The 24,997-nt window shown below is 43.9% G+C and overlaps 1 protein-coding gene across 1 annotated transcript in view; it reads right to left on the bottom strand.

The window, feature by feature from the left end:
• Window positions 1-2,365: 2,365 nt before the first annotated feature.
• Window positions 2,366-24,997, bottom strand: part of NCAPH2 (non-SMC condensin II complex subunit H2) — a 391,747-nt gene continuing 369,115 nt past the window's right edge. The window contains exon 21 of the mRNA XM_078677885.1: window positions 2,366-8,156. Coding sequence (XP_078534011.1) covers window positions 8,016-8,156 — 141 coding nt within the window. The 3' untranslated portion in view covers window positions 2,366-8,015. The remainder of the gene's footprint in view (window positions 8,157-24,997) is intronic.

Here is a 24,997-nt window from a genome sequence, read left to right as displayed (position 1 = left end):
GACAACTGCTGTTCAGGCAGTATGTACCTCTTGAAAGAGCTTGTTATGGCATCAAGATGTACATGTTGTTCGAAACTGGTTAGGTGTACAGCCTGGGAGTACACAGGGAAGGACTCCGCAATATATGGTGTAGGTTGTCATTCCACAGTAGTGATAACGTATAGGAGCTTGACCAATGTCTCTTTTAAAAAGGCCATAACCTTTATGTAGATAACTTTCACTCAGGAGTCCAGTTGTTTAGTGAACTGTACAAACTGGCACTGTGGCTTGCGGTACTATTAGAAAGCACCTCAAAGAATTTCCTCAGGAGCTTGTTTGCAAGAAGCTCCAAAGAGGGCAGAGCCGTGTGTTGCGACAAAGTGTTCGCTGTCAAGTTCCCAGACAGTTGGGAAGTACATGTCCTTACTACAGTTCACAATGAAAGCAACTTTACCGTCACAGTTTGCGGACATGGCAGAACTCCACCTATATACCTGATTACAACAATACGTGGGTGGAGTGGATTAAAGACAACCAAGTTCTTCCACCATATAATGTGAATCGTAAAACTCACACATGATAGAAGAAATTAGCTATTCACCAGATTTGGTTGGCAACATACAATGTGCATATTGTCTATCGGATGACTGTGGTCCTTCTTTGACTTTCAGTTGTCCGTTACTGAAAGCGTTACTGCTGCAGAAGCAGTAGCCTCTAATTTTTCTGTTGTAGAGGACATTTCAATGCTGCAGGATTGGCACTTTGCTAACTGCATTCCTGCAGCAGAGCAAGAGTCACCAATATCGGGATGCAGAGTTTGTGCTCACCAAGGAGAGATGCAGAAGAGTAGATATTATTGTCCCCAGTGCCCATGTCACCCTGGCCTGTGTTTGCCACAATGCTTCCCTTTGTACCACATAAAAGTGAAGTCTGGGAAACTGACTGTGGAGCACATAGGTGAGGAGTTACTATTTGCTCAAATGACTTGACTGGTCCTGGATACATTACCTTCCATTGGCCATTATGTGTGGAGTCTTGGCAAGGAGTCCATCCCATTTTGAAAGAAGAACTCTTATCCAAGACTCTTTATTTCTAAATCACATTTGAGCCACCATGTATTTACTGACTCCAGTAAAGAGGTACACATTAGTCTTGCTTTTCTATGCTTTCCATCTTCATCTTCAATCAAAAATGTGGTGGAAGTTATGTCCACAGTATTAAAAGTGAATTTCAGTGAGTGAACTGTTCATAATGGTCAACAGGACATACATCATATTTTGACTGTTCGCCACACCCTAAAGTCCGGATTATTTTCAGAAGTGCCCTTTAGGGAATTTAGTACCCGATTTAGATTTTGGCAGATGGGATACTCCATCATAAACATGACCAATATCCCGTCCGCCGAATTACATGCGGCATAGGATTTAATGCAGTTATAATTCAGCAGGGGAATATCGGTCACGTTTGGGATGGAGTAACCCAATCTGCTGAAATCAGGCCGTTAGTATAGTCTGCCCCAGAATGTTTATACTCATTTTCAAAGTTAGATTTGCTGACACTGGGTAATGGGCTAGAAATGCATCATCAGACACCCTCCCCACTTACTTCTGCACACTGGAAGGAGTTGGATTTAGTGTGCTTAATGCACGTGAAAGAAAAGTCTGTGAGCCAAATCAGGCTTCCACGTTGAGGTTTTACTAAAGATGCACCTAGCACCCTCGCAGTATTAGACTGTGGGTGAGTTGGACATGAACAGGAAGTCAAATCACAACCTATATTTGTTTCCATATTGAGCTTGTGACGGTAGTAGCAGATGTTCAAGGCACTAATCCAATGACAGCTGGTAGTATGTGTTTTGCAAGAAGGGTTTGTATAAGAAGGTAGCAGATGAACGGCTGACTGGCGGTGTGATTGGTGTTTTAAATAAGTTGGAGTAAGAATATGATCAGCCCTTGAATAGCAGCGGTTTGTTGATGTGAGTGGTGTGTTGTGTCCATGGTCAGGCTATTGGGAGTCCCGGAGGGCGTGTGTGTGCGCGAGAGGCTAGTGGCGATAAGATGGTGTGGATTTGGGTGGTGTTGGCAAAAACAGATATCACTATATGGTGAAGGTTGGACTTCCCTTCTTTGATAGCTCCCTGGAATCAGGCAATGGATTGGCACGCGAAGCAAGGGAAGGCTGTATACAACCCAAAAGCATGCGAAGGTATGGGGGAAGTGGATGTATGAAGTATTGTGGAATGTTTTGAAGTATATGCCCGGTGGAATGTGATGGTGTACATTCAAGGCTATCATACCGTCCTGGCGCCTGAGGAAATGTTGTGGGTTGTTCATTGCTTCAAAAATCAATAAAATTCAGTTTATAGAAAATAGAATTCAACACAGAATACTGTTTATGCCAAGTATTTTTATTGGCTTTTCTGCAAGCATTGCAGATTCCTAAAAAATGCTCCATGGTATTGTTGGTGAAAACGTGAAATATGTCAGCCGTAGCTTATATCATTATTAATTGTATTCATTTAAATTGTCTATGGGAAGCAGATCAACATCTGAGTAGTACACCACTGCCTACAAAAAAAGATAATATGAACTCTAGAATGAACAACTGCACATCACTTTCTGGAAGCTCCCTGAAAAGGGCAATTTAGGTCTCTTCTTGTTTTCACTTAACAGGTTTGCTTGGGATGCAATGGGTTCACCTCAACAGCAAACCTAATTTCTGACTAGCAACATTATTAGGCATCATTAATTTCTGCCATTATTAAATAATTCCGGTATTTACACAAATTAACATTTAATTTAACTGCTACTGTATGCCAACACTCCCTAGATTCCTTATCATAGAACTTTGATCCAGTGCTAGAAACCCTCAAATGGCACCTGAATGCTCATAAGACACAATGAGCGGATAAATCAGAATCCGAGTATTGTGATTCAGAGACTGAATTTTGGCAGATTTTGCTGAGCTCTTATTTGTTCATTCGAGCATTTGGCCGCAAGAAACACAAAATATTTTCCTTCTGCTCTAGTCTCAAGAAGGATCATTATCTGGTAGGTTCTTCTGGTTTATTCTTAAGATTTCAGGTTGAAGGATTCGGCTCCAACACCTGCTTGAATTAACCTGGAGATTTACCATGCACAGTTTTAGGAGTATTTGCAAGGGTCTCAAACCTTAGAGTATCATTGACTTGGATTAAGTGTAATAATCACCATGACTCGATTCACCAGGATCTGGTGAAATGAGTCATGGTGAGGTTCTTTACTTCGGTTTTGACAGCTGCAGAATTTAAAGGTTTCAACGATTCTTCTCTATTACAGGGCCCACAGAACACTGTGGTAGTCAATTGCTGATCCAATAACAGCTGTGACAATTATGGCTGTATGCTTCTCAGCTAATATCAGTCATATGCAACACTGGTATGTACATAACTGGACAAAGCCACAAGAGCAATGCAATGACAATTGCTTAACATAAGAAAGTATGGAAAAATGCCTTATACAGATGTTTTTTTAGCAGCAATGAAAATCTGCCTTCAAACAAACTGTTTTCTTTTTCAAGTTTACCAAAAGATTCTATCATAAATATCTTACAATTTCGATATTTATTATTCACTTTTCAATTGCTGCAAAAATGTCTGGATTTTGACGGTGGCCAAACCTCAAGCTACTGGCAAGCCTAAAAACAACCGAGTTCTATTTGGCAAAGTTGTGAGGTTACACAACAGATGATGAAATTAAGTGCACATCTAAAAACTAGAGACAATGTGCGACACTGCATTTCATACGAGCCAGATCAGATAACTTATTCCACTCACAATACCCTGTAACTAAGAAATGGAACAAAACAAAACTATATTCAGATTTAACACTACACCACTTCCCTGATCAGAGAGAGTAAAAGCGAGTGGTCATGACTACTAATACTACAGATAAATTAAACAAGTCTAGGATGTTGCAGATGACCTTATATAAATAAAGGCGTGTCAGTAACCACCTTTTGGCCTTTTTTTCGAATGCCAATCTTCCAAAAACACATATCACCCCAAGAACGGCTACAGGGTTGTTGGGGGGCGTTGGCAGTCTTCGCCATTAATTTCAGTAGCAACACTATTTTGGAAATTTGCTGAAAGTTATTAAACATGAGGCCTAATGATGGGGTAATCTATACCTGCATATGCAAGTCAGGGATTTAACAGCTTCTAAAGAAAGCATGGACAACATTTACAATCTCTGGCAACAATGCTTGGCAGCACTATCACTTGGAAAGAAAAGAGATCACACACTCAGTTTAATGAGTTGTTATGAGACTTAATTTGGTCTCATTGCTTTTTAGTATGATAAGAATGTTTCTGATAGTATATACTATATTATTTTATAGTACATTTATTTATTTGGTCTTTGAAGTTGATTTGGTAGGTGCATTTTGAGCATGTCAGTAGATACTGTTTAGCACATAATTATTTTCCTTCGTTGTCCACCAAGCTCCGATTTATTTTCCAAGCTCACCCCTTGAGTCTCGGTGTCACTTTTAGCCACCCAGAGATGATTCAATATGTATTGTGCATGTCCCATTACTAGGTGACCACATAATGCAACATGTAGCTTTCTTCTAGAGTAGATGAATAAAATATGGCGGCACTGCAGGGGACAGCAAAATGTAAATTTGTATAGGATGCAAAAAACTGTTGCGCAGGTGATGCAGCCAATATAACAGGACATTACTTGAGCAGTAGCACAAAGGATAAAGCAATGCCGGATGAGGGGGCATGTCCTCAATATACTGGGAAAGGAGCACCATAGAGTATTTATTATGATAAATAGCAATGTGGCAAGAAAGAACAATATCCAGAAATAACAATTAAAAAAAGCCCACTTACATGATCTGAAGAAGACATGCCTTACATATGTTAATATAGCTAAAGCACTAGATAAGCATTTTATCCACCAACATTACAGGGTAGTTGGGGAGCAGATCCTGGATGCACACACTGATGCGGTCGCACACATCCACAGAATAGCATTATCAAACCACTAGTTGCAGAGCTGAAACCGCTCCTTCCTCTGGTCAAGACCAGGACAATTATTCCATAAAATATGTACACTTGGGAATATAGATTATGCTTTTAGAAGAGGAGAAAAACGGCCCAAAATCAATAACAACAAATTATTAACAACACTTTTCTGCGAGGTTGCTCATAAAAATGCTGATTGCACTCTTAGAGGAAATGCGGGCGCCAGAAGGACTATGCACTACCACTCTGCCCCTGACTTGCTCAAAGAGGTTCCGCTTGTGTTTCAGAGCGGTCATATTAGGGAGAGGTCTTTCTCAGGAACAGGAACGTTTTTAGTGTCTGGTTTGTAGAACAGCTAGTGATGTGAGCAGGTGATGCACTCCTGAGGACAGCAGCCCACAATGTGCATTGCCGCAGGGCATCTCTGAGACGTTGGAGGACTGCAACCCTTGGGGGGAACTGTCACAGGAGACTTCCTGGGGACTTGAGTCCACGACATATATTCTCTAAGGACACATTCTCAAGACCTGGGGAAGTGCAGCTAGAACTCTCATCCCTGTATGCCAATTTTGAGGTGGGAGGGTCCAATTCGTGGTAATCCATGCCATTTATGGTCAGTGATAGTCAAGACAAAAGGGACCTGGAAAGCAATGATGCTGCAATTTGGAACTTTCATCTCATGTCAGCTAAGCACTGCATTCACAGGAGGTAGAGGGTGGACGACAGCCCTTGGAGGCAAGAGTAGAGAGTTATTTCATAGTACTGCAGATACATATGATCAGGTGGAAGGGAATGCTGGCATTCACCCAGCTCTCCCTGAGATGGATGAACATCTGATGTGCACCAATAAAAGTATTCATTCAAAAGGGGCAGCACCATGGATGGAGGGTTGAACGAATAAGGACTGGGTAGTATGCCCTTTGGCAAAGGAGACACCAAGATCATAATTGTTCAAGCAAATGCTAAACTGCATTGGAAGGGATTAGTAGGCAAACAACTGAATATATAAAATGCTCACTGTAACCAAGATGACATTTCTCTTCTTATAGCTCAATTTGAGTAAGTTTATTGTTCTGTGCAATTCAGTATAGTTGCAGATGAAGAAAGCTTTCCTCGATCCACTAAATGACCCATTAGGGGTTTCAACCTAGGATCTGCTATCGCTAACTAGATTATACAAAAGCAGTACCATGTGACGTGCCCATGAGTCATCCGTATCTTTCTTGACTAGACCAGAGTTTCAAGTTCATACCATATCTGTTGGTGTTTCTCTATCCACTTCAAATGTCAATTTCTTACTTTTATTTACCATACTTCTTAACTTCGTCATGGGCCTGTGCCATCAAACGCTAATTTTTCTGGTACTGAGGTAAAGACAGCTCTTTTCAACAGGTGGTGAAAAGACTGATAAAGCTGCTCAGTACCAACCTGGAACACAGGTATTGGCCATTACCAGAGCAGCTTATGAGACTTCTAACTATCTGCCTTACTCAAAGGTGTCTTCCCAAACTTGCCTAAGGCATTGGCTTATGAAGATATTGAGGCCCTTAGAGTGACTTGGTCCCTTGAGTCAAATATCTTCTTCCACAGAGGAATCAATCATGCTGTAAATCAATTTCAGCGAGGGATCACCCTGCTTTTTCCACCAATTAATCTCTATCTCTTTTGATAAATCATTCTGTTCCCAAGAGATGATCCCATTCAGTCTGCCAAATGACTCTGTCTTTGGGGAATTCACTTGTTTAAGGTGCACACTTGTAAAGTGCTATTCTCTCCAGTCTATACAATCCATCTCTGTCTGAGGAGCGATCTTATGGTTCGCAGTCAAAATCTTTGTGACCACTCCGCCCCCTTCATCTCTACCCTCATCAAGTTGAATTACTCTGTAATCAGGATGAATTCTCTTTTCATTCTGCACAATTCCTCACTGTACTCCTGTTCTGCTGACTTACCACTCACTCAAGCACTCAAGGCACGACTCTGTTTACTGCATAATCATTTGTATGCAGCGTGATGCCCATCCCATTCTGTATTACTGCTCTCTGCTCCAGCACAATTTGCTGTTGTGACCTGCACAAATGAAGTACACCATGAAAAGGGCAACTTCAACACCATAACAGAAGATCTCGAATTCAGAACAGCTAGAAAGTCAACGCTACATGTTCTTGGCCTCTTTTGAAAAATCACATATTTTAAATGCACAAAGAGTGAGAAGATTGACTCAGTGTCAATCTACATAAAAGAGCAAATAAACTTTAAAGCTATGACCATCTTCATTAAATCATTCCACAAGGGTGGAGCTGGCTATTTAATCGAACGAGTAAACCATTACTCTACATTTAGACCCCCTACGCTCTTCCAATGCGAACCTGGCCATTGTGCCCGAAATACGCGTTGTCCGCACTGGAAGTAGATCTATTGGGCCAGGACACTCTAGTTTGAGTAGCTGTGCGCTCTATTAAATATGGTATTTCATTTAATGTAGCTAAGGGTGTGCCCAGCTGTAGAAAGCATCCTGGAAAGCGGTTTGATATTCATGCACATAGTTCATATGTTTGTCAGAAACCACAGTGGAACCCCAATTGGACCTCTGCTGTGTCCAGTACATTTAATCTCCTGACGCCAGACAACGTCTCGCTATGAAGAGAGCAGAAAACAGCTGCCCAGCAGATGAAAAAATTTATAGATAGAGCGACATTTGAATCCAAAGCATTATTAAAAGTGAGGGCCGCTAAAATATGGACAAGTCTTTCCACTGGTCTTTAAAAGCGAAGAGAAGATCTCAAAAAGAAAAAAGTATTCTCTTATTATACAATTATACCTCTTTTTTAAACAAAGAACTAGGTTGATGTCATAGAAAGGGCAGGGAAAGAAAATACTATACAATTTGTAGAAAACTTTAAAAAGTAGCCGTATATGTACAGGATTGGGCCACCATCACCTCCATCATGAGGGAGACCTTGGCTTAGCACTTCGTGCTATCAGGGATGTTTGTATGTCTTGAGGGTATGCAACGCAGTCTTTGTCAGTGATCTGAAATGGAAGGTGCTGTGTACGTCTTGAATCTTTCGTGGGCCCGCTGTTGGCTCAGGAGTCGGAGGGCCATTGTATCCACAGCTTCATGTAATCCTGGTTTCTGGGCTATCTCAACTGTGTAATCGTTGGCCTGAAATGGTAAATGGAACTGTTAGACATTGCCTTCCTTTTACTCCCACCACAATGTTTCCTGGCACATATTACAGCACACTTTTAGTACTTCCGATCTCAACAAGTGCCCAGTAAAACAGATACTTATTAACAGACTGATCAGTGGAGTGGGCATTGGTCTCGCCTAACTACCTTAAAGTAGCTTCGCACACAAAAACTAAACACAGATTTGTGAGAAAATGTTCTCGACGGGAAATCAGTCTGGGATTACTGGCCACCGATTTTTACAGTTAAGTGTCCAATACCAGAAATCCCATTGGACCACAATACCATTGCACTCACACTGAATAGCCAAGTACTTCTTTTGAGCACTTGGTTCGCTTAAGGTAACGGGACCCAGCAGACAAGACCTTTTACAAGAAACTCATATGAAGATAGATACCGAGAACACAAACACAGATACCAGTTAATAACCGATTATTAGTCAGTTCTGTATTCCATAAAAGAAGTACTATGATTTGCATAAGGAGAATGTTCCACACATAAAATGATGATAGGCAAAGAAGACAAGACTAGCAACTTTCAGCCTGAGATGCTATCCCAAACAATATGTTAATAGTGATTTCTAGGAGATTATTTGAACAGTTAACATGATGACAATGTTATATAATACAATATGTTCACGAAGACTCTGGACTATGCAGTGGTGCAATGGAGCTCAAACTAACTCTAATGACAAGATTGGATAACGAAAATAAATGCACAGAATGAAAGCCATACAGATATACACAAACAGTGTAGAAATTTGCACCACCCAAAGATGAAATGTCCAACCGATCCTGCCAAATCAAACAATATCTTTTGGGGCACAGCGACAGTGTGTAGTTAATGCCCGCCGTGAGGCTCACAGTCTACTAGCGTCCTATTACTCCATCTTGTAACACCAAAACCTTCATGTTAAGGTAAATAGTGTTCCGTTTCCCCTGTTAAATTCTTACAGGTTTGACCTGCTGACATTATACAAAGAGCGAGGTATTTAATGCAGGTGCAATGAATACCACTCAACAAGGAACATCATCCCCTTCACAAAGAGGGGTTTCCACAGGGGTCAGAAAACACCAACCAATTCAAATTCAGGGCCACAGGGATGTTAAATAAACAAATTCTATGGTAAATCAAATGTTAGTGAGACGCATCAAGTATATGGGGAGAGAGCACACACTTATTTGTGTTGTTCAGTCAATGTTTGATGGTACTGCTGACTCCTCACTATTTCAGGGGTAGGGGATATAACAAAATGTTTGACTATATATATATATATATATGTTTGAAACAAGAATTAGGAAATTTAATTATAGTACAAGATTTACACACCAAAGCAGATGTGATAATAATGACCGATGGGTGTAGCATTTTAATAAATGAATTTCAGAATAATTTAGATGTTTAAGACTAAGGTAAGAAAGGTTAATTTCACATCTATGAATGGAACTGACAGGCGAGACTGCCAGCAGGATGCATAGATGCTTTCTCTTAATACATGCAAATAGTATTTACTCTACAGTACTTCCTGAAGGGCAGGCAAGGAATAAAGTGAAAGGCCATTTGTTTTGTTAAACCTGGCCTGCCTATTGAGATCCTCAACACAGAATTATACTGGCGATTGAGCCTCCAAGAGTGTGCACATGATCGATCTATCTATAAATCCTCACAAGACTTATAAGTAATATGTGGGTGTAGGAAAGTAGGATCTACTTCTTACGGTTCTCCCACTTTTTGCTAAATATGATACTGTTTTTGACTAGTCTGACTGGGATCCTGCTAATCAGAACCCCAGTCTATCTGCTTCCTCCCGAAACTGTTATATGTACTTAGGTACATTCCAGATTAGATACTGGGGTATGCTTCTCAGTCCATAGTATGTGGTACCAATGTACCCAGGAATTAGGTACCCCAGAGGCCTGCCGTGGGCTGAAGCGTGTATTATGCCACCCAAGAGAGGCCATGCAAAAGGGAACTACAGGCCTACCATTTCAGCCTGTGTAAGTTGGTGCATGCACCACTTAAGATATAGGTTTACTATATATAAGGGTCACTGCACTTACAACCTATAAGTCACCCTTCTAGCAGGCCTTTACAATCCTGAAGGGCAAGGTGCTTGGTTCTAAGTGAGAGGGTGCCACTGCATCAGCAGAACACCCCTGCAGCCTAAGGAGTCCTTTCTCCTGGGTTTTCAGTGAGGCAGCCATTTACGACATATAGCGTGGCATAATGACCAACTCTAAAACAGCTGAAACATAACCCTGTCGTGTTTGGTGTCAAACATGTTGGTATCATACCCCCACCCCGGTAACCGGTGTGGGAGGTATGATTCCACCCCTCAGAAGTGAGCTTTGAGGAGTCCCTGCTGTTCCCGGTACCAGCCTCCTAGTCCCAGTGAGCACAAAATGGTTACTGCGAACCATAGATGATGGCTGCGTACTCCTACATGGTGTGACTTTTGGAGGAACGTAGGAGGTACCAATGGTGTGCCAGAAGAAAACCTTGGAGAAGCTGTTTATTTCAGAGATGCATATGTGGGGTGACTCCTGAAGGAGAGTATGTTTGTGAATACGCAGAGTCAGATGTCAGAGGCACAGGTCTTTTCATCAGACTTTCCAACCACCTTGGTGAGACATTTACAGGTAACTGTGCCTTGGATCTAGCAGGAGATAGAGGTCTAGATTCCACCAAGTCCAATGAGACACATTGGACCTCAACTGATGCGGTTTGAGGCCTTTCCCCAACAAGGAAAGGTGTCTGTCTGTCTCTCGACGTCTATAAATGCTTCTCTTTCAACGTAGAAGGGGCTTTCTCCACAATGTTCGACGTCTGCAGATGCCTTGCAGACGTCAGCAGGATCATCAACCGTGATGTTTACCTCGACGTCATGCCATGAGACTTCACCGGCAATATCTGTCAGGCCGGCGATGTTTGTCTCGGTGCAGAGGAATGTCTCAACATCGACTGAGGGTATCTCCTTGCCGGCAATGCGACTCTCGACGTCTAACGTCAGGTGTGTTTAGACATTGAGGGCGAACATACCAGTATTTTTCTCTATGTCATACTACTCAATTTCAACCGGAACCATGTTTTTAATGTTTCTCACGCGATCTATCTCTTTGGGACGAGAGGAAGACTGGTGCTCCTCAAGGCATCGTGATAATCCAGCTGATCCTCTCTTTTGAAGTCCATGATCTTCTCCCTGCCTTAAGGGTGCGCCGGGATACCTTATGGCAGTGAGGAACAAGTTACTTACCTTCGGTAACGCTTTTTCTGGTAGATACTATATCTGCCTGTGGATTCCTCACTTTGTGAATATCCCCTTGCGTCAGCAACGTTCGGAAATTCTTTTGTAGCTTCGCGCCGACGTGGATCCGGACGTCACAGAGGCACGGCATCGCACGCGACTCCGCTGACGTCATTGATGTGAAGCAACCTTTCCTCTGGAGACCAAAGACCTTTGACCTCCAGATCCCCCAGATGAGCACCCCACCCTAGGGTGGATGCATCCGATATCACTGTGGCCACCGATGGAGGCAGTTGGGAAGGCTTCCCTTGAGACAGATTGCCTTCCACACTCCACCAAGATAGATCCGCCGCAGTTTCTCTGGAGATCTTCACTGACTCCCTGAGATCTCCGTTGTGTTGATACCACTGCCTGCGGAGGCACCACTGGAGTGCCCTCATGTGCCAGCGTGCATGGTTGACCAACAGAATGCATGAAGCCATCAGACCGAGCAGGCGAAGAACCTTCAGGACTGGAACGACCGCTCCATTGAAAAATAAAGGAATCATCTCCTGTATGTCGCGAATCCTTTGAGGAGGAGGGAATGCGCGACAAACAGTAGTGTCCAGTACCGCACCTATGAACAGGTTGCGCTGTGAGGGCACCAGGTGAGACTTGGGTACATTTATCGAAAAACCCAACCTGTGCAACAACAGAGTTGTCTCTTGCAGATGATGGAGCACCTTCTCCGGCGACTCCGCTTTGATCAGCCAGTCGTCTAGATACGGAAACACATGAATCCCCGATCTCCTGAGATGAGCTGCCACCACTGCCATCACCTTGGTGAAGACACGAGGTGCAGTAGTAAGACCAAACGGAAGGACCACAAACTGGTAGTGCTGTGACTCAACCGTGAAACGGAGATACTTTCTGTGCGACTTCAAGATGGGAATATGAAAATACGCATCCTGCAAGTCGATCGACACCATCCAGTCTTCTTCCAGCAGCGCTTGAAGAACCTGTGCAAGAGTGAGCATTTTGAACTTTTCCTGCCTCAGGTAAAGGTTCAAAATGCTCACTCTTGCACAGGTTCTTCAAGCGCTGCTGGAAGAAGACTGGATGGTGTTGATCGACTTGCAGGATGCGTATTTTCATATTCCCATCTTGAAGTCGCACAGAGGTCCAGGATTGGCCGAAGCCTGCCATCTTTCTTGGGGATCAGGAAATACCGGGAGTAGCACCCCTGACCCCTTTCCTGCTCTGGAACCACCTCTATCGCACCTTTTCGGAACAGTGCCAGGACTTCTTCCTGCAGGAGAAGCAGGTGGTCTTCCGAACAATAACCCTGGCAAGGAGGGTAATTGGGAGGGAATTCCTGGAAAGGAAGTGCATACCCATTCTCTACAAGATTGAGAACCCAAAGATCCGATGTAGGTGGTGGTCTGTTGGAAAGCTGCACGCGCCGGCCGAGCGTACCTCTGTCCCTGGTGCTCCGCTGAGGCGCGTTGCCTGTGGGTCGTGGCTGTCGGGCGGCCGGGCTTAGCTCCGCTGTCTTCTATCAACACCTGCCTCCGGCTGGCCGGGCTTGGCTCCGCCGGTCGGGCAGGACAAGAACTACAGCCCCCATCAGCCCTTGCTCCAGGACGCCTCCCCCACCATCACAGCACAGCGCCAGGAGGCGCATAAAGACCCACCCACTGCTGAAGCCCGGGTGGTGGTCTGTTGGAAAGCTGCACGCTCCGGCCGAGCGTACCTCTGTCCCTGGTGCTCCGCTGAGGCGCGTTGCCTGTGGGTCGTGGCTGTCGGGCGGCCGGGCTTAGCTCCGCTGTCTTCTATCAACACCTGCCTCCGGCTGGCCGGGCTTGGCTCCGCCGGTCGGGCAGGACAAGAACTACAGCCCCCATCAGCCCTTGCTCCAGGACGCCTCCCCCACCATCACAGCACAGCGCCAGGAGGCGCATAAAGACCCACCCACTGCTGAGGACCGGGTGGTGGTCTGTTGGAAAGCTGCACGCGCCGGCCGAGCGTACCTCTGTCCCTGGTGCTCCGCTGAGGCGCGTTGCCTGTGGGTCGTGGCTGTCGGGCGGCCGGGCTTAGCTCCGCTGTCTTCTATCAACACCTGCCTCCGGCTGGCCGGGCTTGGCTCCGCCGGTCGGGCAGGACAAGAACTACAGCCCCTATCAGCCCTTGCTCCAGGACGCCTCCCCCACCATCACAGCACAGCGCCAGGAGGCGCATAAAGACCCACCCACTGCTGAGGACCGGGTGGTGGTCTGTTGGAAAGCTGCATACGCCGGCCGAGCGTACCTCTGTCCCTGGTGCTCCGCTGAGGCGCGTTGCCTGTGGGTCGTGGCTGTCGGACGGCCGGGCTTAGCTCCGCTGTCTTCTATCAACACCTGCCTCCGGCTGGCCGGGCTTGGCTCCGCCGGTCGGGCAGGACAAGAACTACAGCCCCCATCAGCCCTTGCTCCAGGACGCCTGCCCCACCATCACAGCACAGCGCCAGGAGGCGCATAAAGACCCACCCACTGCTGAGGACCGGGTGGTGGTCTGTTGGAAAGCTGCACGCGCCGGCCGAGCGTACCTCTGTCCCTGGTGCTCCGCTGAGGCGCGTTGCCTGTGGGTCGTGGCTGTCGGGCGGCCGGGCTTAGCTCCGCTGTCTTCTATCAACACCTGCCTCCGGCTGGCCGGGCTTGGCTCCGCCGGTCGGGCAGGACAAGTACTACAGCCCCCATCAGCCCTTCTCCAGGACGCCTCCCCCACCATCACAGCACAGCGCCAGGAGGCGCATAAAGACCCACCCACTCCCTCGTCCCGCGAGGACGCGCGCGGGACGCGCCGGGCCAAGCCCGGGCAAAGGGCGGGCCCTCTGAGGCCCTCAGAGACCGCAGGAGACCGGGCCGGGCCACCCCCCTGATATTTACCTTTCCATACTTATTGAAGGTATTCAATTCCTCCGTGACTTATATAGTAAATAGTGGGTACCAGGCCTGATGGAGGTCAAATGTAAAAGTAGGGTGGCGGTCAAAAAAACACCTATGCTCACTCGCTCAACTACCAGAAAACAAACTTTGGCGCCAACCCCTTTGCCCACCTTAACTGCAATCGATAGGATGCTGCAACAGACAATTGGTGTCGTTGTCAACGCTATTGAAAGTACGGAAAGAAGACTATCACTACCAGCTAGTATGTGTTTAATAAATCAAACATCACTTACTGATAATACACATGTTAGCGTTCCAAATGAGACAACAATGTCACATGATTCACTTCTATTGGAATCATTCGCAGGTTTGCCAAGGTATGACTTAATACAATCTGATGTACCACAACTTTTAGATCCCACTGTGCCCTGTACTAGGGAGACTAGATTGTCTATAACACCTGACCTATCAGCCAGCACATTACCACAGCCCCTAATATCTAGTATTGTGTCTGTAACTAATGGGGATTTGGATGGCTATGCTACTAATTCTGTCATTCCAACTGTACAAATCAGTGATATCAGTCTGTCAAGTAGTGAGACTGACTGTGAGCCTGTACCCTTAAAAAGGAAATTAACCCAAAGTCGAAATAGGTTAATAATAAACAAATAGACTAAAATATATAGAAGGAAAAAGAAGAGGGCTATACAAACCCTAGAAACCAATGAAAGAGAAGGTGTGATGCAGCAGAACAGTGGAGGGAGGCATGTAAAAGATATAAAATTACTGGAAATGCAGGCTTCTAGCAATGTCGAGGCAGTTAAAGAATGTCTCGAGAAAATGGTAAGGGTTTGCATTGCACCAGTGATGGAATCTCTGGAAATTCTAAGTAAAAAAATAGAAAACCTAGAGAAATTGGGAATAGCTAACTTGGATGTTCTAGAACAACTGGGTTTACAAGTTAGATCTCATTGAAGTAATTTAAATTCTGGGAATCAGAGTAATGGTAAATTAAGTGCAGTAAATCGTACTCCTAGTGTGCCCATTATGAAGGGAAATCCGGTACCCTCTACAAGTGGAAGGCAGAGGCCAACAACCACTGTTCCCAAGGTAATACGAGGGCAAAAAGTAGATGGGGCCCAAAGAAACACCAATGAACCCACCCCCACCTACAAGAACCTATCTGTATCAAGGCGCCATATTGATAATGTCATCCCAGCCACTATCAATTTGCCACCTGATTGCAGACCATTTGTAGCGATACTTGCGAATGTCCCCAAGTTGTTGCCTAACCAATTCGAAAATCAAGAAACCTTGAAAAATAAAACCTTGTATTGGTTGGTCAAAAATTGCGGGTTCCCACTACGAGGCGCCGAAGAGATTATAACTACACAGAGGGTAGGTTGGGTAGGGCCTAATAAAAAGGAGATAGACGGGGACTGCATAATTATAAATTTTAGGACTACAGAATGGGCGAGAGATTCGATTTTACATGCACCTATGCCATCGAATCACGAATATAACATCACACTGTTCCCACTTGATTATTTTTATAGGAACCAGTCAGGAAGACAAATCATTACACATAACTTCCAGCATCCAAGAGCGGCCTTTATCAAATATCCTAATGTTGTATCTATTTGTCCCCCCTTACTGCCTAACCTGTATGACAACTTCCTGGTCCCAACTTCTAATAGATTCCAGCTGCTCAGCTCACTTGAGGAGAATGATTGACTGAGCGATCCATCTTTGACACCGAGTTCTGGAAGTACTGTAATAGGTGATACATTACCTTTTGAGAAAGAGCTGGGTGATGAAAGTTGTGTAAATAATATAATTGAATCACAATCAATTTCATCACATACTGTACTATGCATAGGCAATGTTGTAGATAATGAACCAACTGTAACCAATGATAATGTTAATGTTACTCCGACTGTAAGATTAGAGGATTCAATCTTGTCTAATCACCTCGAAAGTACTGGGACAAAAAATGCTGATTCCCTTGTATTTAATAGTTGGAATATAGCCGGAATTACTTCCAAATTATGTACCCCATTTTGGTATAATTTCATCATATGTGGTTATGACATAATTTGCCTACAAGAGACATGGCATACTGAACTAATAGAAGTTGAAGGTTATACCTCTTATAATGTGGCAGCAGTAGCTTCCAAAGCTGGTAGAGCTAAGGGAGGTCTACTGACTTTGGTTTCAACTAAATTGACAGAATTTACCCTTGGGGAGCATTCTATAGTTTGTCAGCATGCGTCTATAATGCGCCTAAAACATAGCTATGGTAGGGATCTAATTGTTGTAAATTTTTATAATAATATCGTGGGCCCTAAACGTGATATGATTGTTCCAGATGTTGAACGCGCTATTGAAGCCGCAATCACTCTCTCTAAGAATAATTTTGTAATTCTGTGGTCAGGTGATTTTAACATCCAAGCCTGCAGATATGCCCGGAAGGGGATATGTGGTCACCACGAGGATTATGTAGAGGGTGACAGTGTTTATGTTAATCATTTCCCGCATAGTAATTATGGCAGCGCACTGAATAAATTAATAGCCAAGTTTAATTTGGAATTGCTTGGTTGCACAAAAAATAATAATAATGAAATGTGTCCAACTTTTAGGGGGAGAGATGCCCATACTAATATTGACCATATTTTGGTGTCCAGTGGTTCAATTTTCACCAATGTCTGGGTAATAGAGCAGCCTGCGAGTGATCACAACAGCATCTCTGGGGAGTTAATGGGTTGGGGTCAAAAAAGCGTTGTGAAAAGTAAAGCAGTTCACGGGATTTCTGCTGAAAGACCAAATGGTACAAGAATCAAATGGATTAAGATTGACCCTAATAAACTAACAAAGGATATTATTTGTAAATGTACCAGAGAGGTTGAATACTGTCTTGCACCTAATGTGATAGCGCCTGAGGTTCTCTCCAATTTTATGAAAATTACATGCACAGTTGAAAATTCCCTGTTAAAAAGAAACAGAAGGGTTAAGAGAAATAAAACTGTGTGGTTCGACAAACATTGTGCCGAGACCCTGAAAAATTAAAAAGTGTACTTAATACTAAACCTAGAAATAAAGAAAGAGTCAGTGAAGAACGTATTAATTATAAACTGGCCCTGTCAAACAGGAAAAGGGAGCTACAGGACGAGGCCTGGAATAAATTTGACATGGCCGCTGTAACTAAAAACCATAAACTCTTTTGGGAAACGATTAATGGCCCATTCTTAAAGAATGAAAATACCCCTGAGGTCAGTTCGCATGTCAGCTGTCTTGCATGGATTGCACATTTCTCTGAGATTTTTAATTCAGATCTTAAATTTGATGGGTCTATTTTATGTTTTAATTGGAAGAAAATGCAGTTGTATTTAACCTTAAATGAAGTGACAGATGCAATTAAAAATAGTAAGGGTGGTAAAGCACCTGGGCCCGATGGGGTACCCATGGATTTTTATAAGCACGAAATAACATTATGGGCCCCAATCCTAACTCGTTACTTTAATGCTGCGGTGGAAGACAATTTACCACTGACATGGGGCCAATCAATTATTATACCCCTTTATAAAAAAGGATCCAGGTCAGAGGCAAGGAATTATCGTCCAATCTCTCTTTTGGACTCGACAGTTAAAATCCTCAGTCGAGTCCTATTAGTGAGATTGGAAGCCTGGGTCGAGGAGAATAACATTCTGTCCCCAGTGCAGTATGGGTTCCGTAGGGGATTGGGAACAATGGAGCAGTGCGTGAACCTGGAACTCATAGTCGGCAAGTATACCAAAGGCAAACCTGGTAATCTTTTTCTATGCTTTGCCGACTTGAGTTCCGCGTTCGATCTGGTGGAACACGCACTGCTCTGGCTCATACTACTAACAATGGGCGCCCCTATTGAAATTATCCATCTATTAGCTCGCTTGTATAGTAATTTATCAAGCAAAGTAAGGTTCGGAACAGATGGAGAGTGTACCCCCTTCTTTGAAGTTAAGAGAGGCATCCGTCAAGGATGCGTACTTGCCCCTTTATTATTTTCACTTTTTATTAATCATGTGGATACATTTTTTAAATTGATTAAATCTGATGCTCCAACTATTAATGGTAACCCCGTCCCTGTCCTTTTATACGCGGACGACGCGGTCCTCCTTTCTAGGACACATAATGGACTACAGCAATTAATTGACCAATTCCATATTTTTATTAAAAACAGGAACTTGAAAATTAACAAAGGAAAGACTGTTACCATGGTTTGTGGTAAGAGCATTAGGAAAAACAAACCTTTTTACCTAGAAGGAGAGAAATTAGAATCCGTTAATAGTTTTTGCTATTTAGGCATCACCTTTTCGGGAAATGGATTAATGAACAAAATAGTGTCCTTTTCAAAATGGCCCGGAATACAAATTGTATTTTTAGATTTGCTGCTAAATTAGGGGATCGCAGAATTCGTGAAATGCTAACCCTTTTTAATGCTAGATGCATCTCCTCAGCTATATATGGAGCTGGAATATGGGGGTATGATGTACAGTGTACCAATTCTATTCAGGTGAGGGAGAATGTGTTTTTAAAAAGATTAATTAGTGTTCCAGTTACGGCTTCAACGGAGCTAATACACAAGGAATTAGATATGTACTATATCAATGATCTAATTGCCCTTCGTCCTCTATCCTTGTGGCGCTCAATATGGGCAAAGGAGGAAACCAAGTTTACGCAGGATGTAATAACAGATTATATCAAACTTGATCGCCGATCGAACATTCCTTGGCTGAAGCATATACATCATTGGTATAAAACTTTATATGGACTGGACATTTACAATGACTTAATAATGGACCCTATTTTATCAAAACGGGAGCTGAAGGTCTAGTTTATGAAATTTACAGAAGAGACCAGGATGGAAAAATATATTAAACAGAGTACATTCAATTTTTACCAACAATATAATATTAATGTAGGCTTCCAATCTTATTTCGTAACAGTTAGTATTCCCTCCCACCGATTTGTTTTAACCCGCCTCCGCCTAGGAATTGTGCATCATCTTGTGGCTTCTCCTGTGCCTAAAAAACCTGGAACCTGTGTATGCCCATGTGATGGCAAATCAAAACAGGGCACGTGTCACTTTATGTTGTCTTGTACTTTTTATACTTTCTTAAGGAAATTTTACTTGAAACCCATCTTTTTAAAATATAATACGCATCATCTACAAACAGCAATGACACTAGTGTTTAACCTAGAGTCCTCAGATGTATGCTTTTATGTGGCTACTTATATTTTAAAATGTATCTCTGCAAGAAAATCAATTATTATATGAATTCCCTTAGCTGCTAAATGTACTATGTACTTTAAATTCGATGCTGCTGAATTATGTACTTGTATTTTGCACACATATGTTTGTTGGACTAATTGCTGCTACTATTATATTTTTCGTAGGGTTGGCCTACCATTTGTATCCAACATTGTTTTTAGTTAATAGTTGGTCTAGGTGCTGCTATGCATATGCACTTTAGAATTGCCAAATTGCCAATTTGCACATATACTAATTTATAGACAATATTTAGCACTTTAAATTGCATATTTGTACATAAAAGGTTATAGGATTGTTAAAATCTTAAGTTAATATCTGAACGACCCAATGACTATGCCCTATTGATTATGTTAAAATGTTTCTATCATGAGCGCTATTATGTAAGATTGTTTATTTTTGATTGCCTAATTTAGTATTGTGTTAAATTACTTTTAAATGTATGTTGCTATATGGTTGTATTTCTTTACAAACCGAATAAAGCATCTTTGAAATTGAAATTGAGAACCCAAAGATCCGATGTTATTAATTCCCAATCTTGTAGAAAATGTGTAAGCCAACCCCCCACTGGGCCTACATGATCCGGAATGGCGGATCTAGGGCTGCTTTGCTGCGTTGGCAGGGGGTTGGGAAGGAGAGGAGGAGGAGGAGGAGGAGGAAGCTTGACGACCTCTAGGGCGGGATCTTTGTCTGCCCCTGTACGACTTGTACAGTGTATTCTACTGCTGCTGAGGCTGCTGCTGGGATGATCTATAAGACCGAAAGGAAGATGGACCAAATCCCCTGAAACGTCTTCCGGTAGAACCCCTGAACTGAAGACCCAAAGATTTTGCAGTGGCCCTACTGTCCTTAAAACGCTCCAAGGCAGTATCAGCCTTCTTACCAAACAACCCTGATCCATCAAAAGGCAAGTCCATCAAGGCAGATTGGACGTCTGCAGAGAATTCTGAAGATTTGAGCCAGGCAGACCTCCTAGTGGCCACGGAGGAACCCATGACCCTTGCCACTGAATCAGCAGTGTCCAGACCACTCTGAATGACCTGTCTCGCAGCTGCTTAAGTGTCCAATACCACTTCCTGAAAATCCTTCCTGTCATCTGCAGGGACTTTCGGAATCAACTGCTTGACAGAATCCATCAAAGCATGGATATACCTTCCCATCAGACACGTAGCATTGGTTGACTTTAATGCCATACTGGCTGATGAGAAAACCTTCTTGGCACTTTGGTCTTGCTTCCTGGATTCCTTATCTCCAGGAACTTGTGGAAAAGCACCAGCAGATTTCTTTGAGCAAGCAGCCTGTATCACCAAACTCTCAGGAAGAGGATGTGAAGATAAAAATGCAGGGTCCTCTGGTGCAGCTCTATATCTCCTGGCCACTGTTCTAGAAACTGCAGGAGCAGATAAGGGTTTCTTCCAGACCTCATAAATAGGCTCAGACAAGGCCTCGTTGAAGGGCAACATAGGTTCAATGATAGATGAGGGTGAATGAAGCACCTCAGTCAAAATATTAGGCTTATAATCAGCAGTGGGCAGAGTAATATTCAATAGACTCGCTGCTTTCTTAATGACAGTGTGATAAGGTATCACATCCTTTGATGGAACATTTGACACAGAAGCCAATTCCCATTCAGGTGATAGTTCAAGCCCACTGGCTTCACACAAATCCTCAAACGGATCCTCAGAATCCTGCAACTCTCCTTCTTCAGTATCTGAATACCCATATTTCTCTTCTTCCAGAGGTCTCTGGGCCTTTCTCCGAGATCTTTCCTTCACCACCGAAGCCAATGGATCCGGAATCGACTCCGACGGGGTCGGTGCCGGCGTCGAACCCGAAGTCGGACGGGGTCTATCCATACGAGGTCGGGCAGAATCCTGCCTCGGAGTCGCAGGTATCGGCGTCGATGGCACCGGCGTCGTGCGCTTCGGCGTCGACGACACCGGCGGTGTCGGAAAATGCCAATGCGGTGGTATAGCCGGCATAAAAGGCATGAAGGGTGCAGGGGCGTAAGCCTGAGGAACACCTAAGTTAAAGGCCATAGGACCCGTGGGACCAACAGGTGCACCAGACGGGAACATTGCCCTGGAATAGACACCAAACATGGCGTTCAGGAACTGAGAAGGATCCTGACCTGGAGTCGGAAACTCAGGATATAGACCTCGTGGCTGTTCCTGAGGAGGCGGAGTCGATACGACGTCGACCTCTTCATCGGGTGCCGGAACCGGAGTCGACGAACCCTCAGGTACTGGAACTTCGGCTCCACCAGCCCCCTGCTCCTCACCTTCATCCTCCTGACCAGAAGGATTGGATGGACACGGAGAATGGACCTGTTTCTGAGATTCGGCTGAACCCGGATGCGAAGCCTCATCATGTTCCGATTCTGAAATCTCCACTTCTTTACTCAGAAGTTTGACCTGGGACTTCGGTCTTGAACTACAGTCCTTCCCAGAATGATGACGCGACTCATGGCTCTTCTTCTTGTGTTTCTTCCTCGAAGACTTCGAAGCGTGAGCCGAAGACGACTCCGAGTGCGACCTCGAACGAGACCTCGATCTCGACATCGAGAATTCGAAGATTTCTTAATCTTCTTACTTTTAAGCTTTGCCACGAGGAGTTTCGCCTCTCTCTCTCTCAAAGCTTTCGGCGTCATCTTCTTGCAGCAAAGACAGTCCTCGACATCATGGTCGGAGCTTAAACACCAGACACAGCATTCGTGAGGATCGGTGATAGACATAGTCTTGCCACACTCGCCACAAGCTTTAAACCCAGTCTTCTTCGACGACATCTCGAAAAGTATGAAGATAGACACAATACAATGAAAATAGTAACAAAGTTACTGTAAGCTACAGTACGATCCCTGAAAACCGTTAGCGTCGACGACGCGGAAAAAAGGGAACTGATGTCATCACGCCGGCGTGGGCCTATTATAGGCGTCGGTGACGTCAGCGGAGTCGCGTGCGATGCCGTGCCTCTGTGACGTGCGGATCCACGTCGGCGCGAAGCTACAAAAGAATTTCCGAATGTTGCTGACGCAAGGGGATATTCACAAGGTGAGGAATCCACACGGCAGATGTATCTATCAGAAGATAAGTGTTAGGATGGCGGGAATCTGGCAGGCAGAAAATACAGACTTAGTGGGGATCAGTCTGAGCTGCCTTCTTCCCACAGGAAGAACAGTTAATGAACAGTGAAGGCATATTTTGACAGAAAATAAAGAGAATGCCTGTCAGAAAAAAGGGTGTAGGTATTGGATACTGCTAGTATCAAGTGAAATTATTTTGGAATTGTTTAGAAAGATTTTTCTGATGATTCTTGTCAAACAGAGAGAGCTCAGTGCTCCAGGATCCTAACAGGAGACAGAAAAAATAAACGGACTTGTCAAATGTGGGGCATAATGGGATACAGGGGGTGCTGTGAGGTTTTTGATGGCACAGTGGCAGTTTTATGAGTTTTTCTTTTGATGACAGACTACTGGTTAACAATGTCTCATATTGCCTTTCTTTTTACTAAAGGTTTGTGGAAGGCCTCCTAAGTCAGTCATTTTTTAAATTAAATTACATTAATTTATTGTTTATGTAACTTTAAAAGGAAATGTAATTTGGCCATTTTTACCCTCTCTATAGGCGTCGGAGATAGATATATATATGTAAAGTACTACGTACAGAGTTTCTACACACACACACACATATATATATATTACCTACTGGCGGTCGCCAGTAGGTATATATAGTTAGGATTTTTTCTCTATGGGTTTTTTGAAAATTCTATGTCTAATAACTTTGGCGTTTGTGGACGGAATTGGCTGAAATTTTCAGGAAAATGGCACATTTTGTTTCTGAGCAGCCCTTGAAAATTTGGGGGGGTTCGTCAAGGGGGGGCCGAGAAAAAATGGGGGTCCCAAAACGTGTTTTTAACATTGAGTTTTCCATAGGGCGGTTGGCCTCACTTTTAGCCCGAACGGCTGAATGGATTTGCACGAAACTTGGCAAAATTGTAGGGACTGGTAGCCCGATGTGCCTTTTGTAGGTCTCAATATATGTGCTCCAGTGGATTTTGAGAAATTAACGTTTAAAAAAGATATATATCTATAACAGCGGACCTGGCAGCGTCCCAGGACGCGTACTTTACGCGCAACGGAGCTTTGTGAAGCGAAGCTGATTGGTTCTCCGGCGTCTGTCAACATTCCAAACAGTCCGTAGCGGCCGCCATCTTGTCTCTCGGTAGGATCGAGAGACAAGAGGAGGCAAATGACCATAAGGGGGCATAGTACATTGTCGCTCACCCCCTAGGTTTGATGTGGAGGTTTTAAAAGGGCCCCGCGGGGCAAAAAAAAATAAAAATAATAATAATCGAACAGCTGAATGGATTTGCACGAAACTTGGCAAAATTGTAGGGACTGGTAGCCCGATGTGCCTTTGCTAGATCTCAATATATGTGCTCCAGTGGATTTTGAGAAATTAACGTTCAAAAAAAGATATATATCTGTAACAGCGCACCGCTTCGCGTACTTTTCGCGTTACGGAGCTTTGCGAAGCGAAGCTGATTGGCTCTCCGGTGTCTGTAAACATTCCAAACAGTCCGTAGCGGCCGCCATCTTGTCTCTCGGTAGGATCGAACAGCTGAATGGATTTGCACGAAACTTGGCAAAATTGTAGGGACTGGTAGCCCGATGTGCCTTTGCTAGGTCTCAATATATGTGCTTCAGTGCATTTTGAGAAATTAACGTTCAGAAACAAGATATATATCTGTAACAGCGCTCCGCTTCGCGGAGATAAAATTATATGTGTATTACCTAGCTGTTGCTAACACCAGTTAGCGACGGCTAGTAGAATATAGCGACCATCTTGGGCCCCACTTTGCATGTGAGTGATATTTATCACTAATGACATGCAAAGTGGGCATGCCAAGATGTTAGCGACTGGAAACAGTCGCTAACATCGCTATCTCCTATTATCAACTTTTGGAAATATTCGAGATAAGCGCGAATATCTCCAAAAGCTACCACCTGCCCTGAGCAGTTCTTAGCCATGTTATCCAATGGGAGGTGGATAACATGGCTAAGAGCATTAGCTCGGTAATCCATGAATATCGCTGAGTTTTCAGCGATATTAATGCATTGCGGTCGTTTTTTATCGTATTTCCGATAAACCTTGATAATAGCAAGGTTTATCTGCGATAATTTCTGACGGTAAAAAAATCGTTGCTAAGCATCGTTAGGGATAAATATCGCTTAACTTTGGTAATATGCCCCAACGTCTGTTAACGTTCGATTCGAAGGAAATCAGGAAGTGTTGAAAAACATTGTCTGCGCCATCTTGTCTTTTTTCAAATGCCACACTTTTGTCGTGCACGGCAGCCATTTT

Source organism: Lissotriton helveticus, chromosome 1_1 (genome assembly GCF_964261635.1).
Source record: "Lissotriton helveticus chromosome 1_1, aLisHel1.1, whole genome shotgun sequence".
NCBI lineage: Eukaryota > Metazoa > Chordata > Amphibia > Caudata > Salamandridae > Lissotriton > Lissotriton helveticus.
The sequence above is the reverse complement of the archived record's forward strand: the minus strand, read 5'-3'. Positions and strand labels throughout refer to the sequence as shown.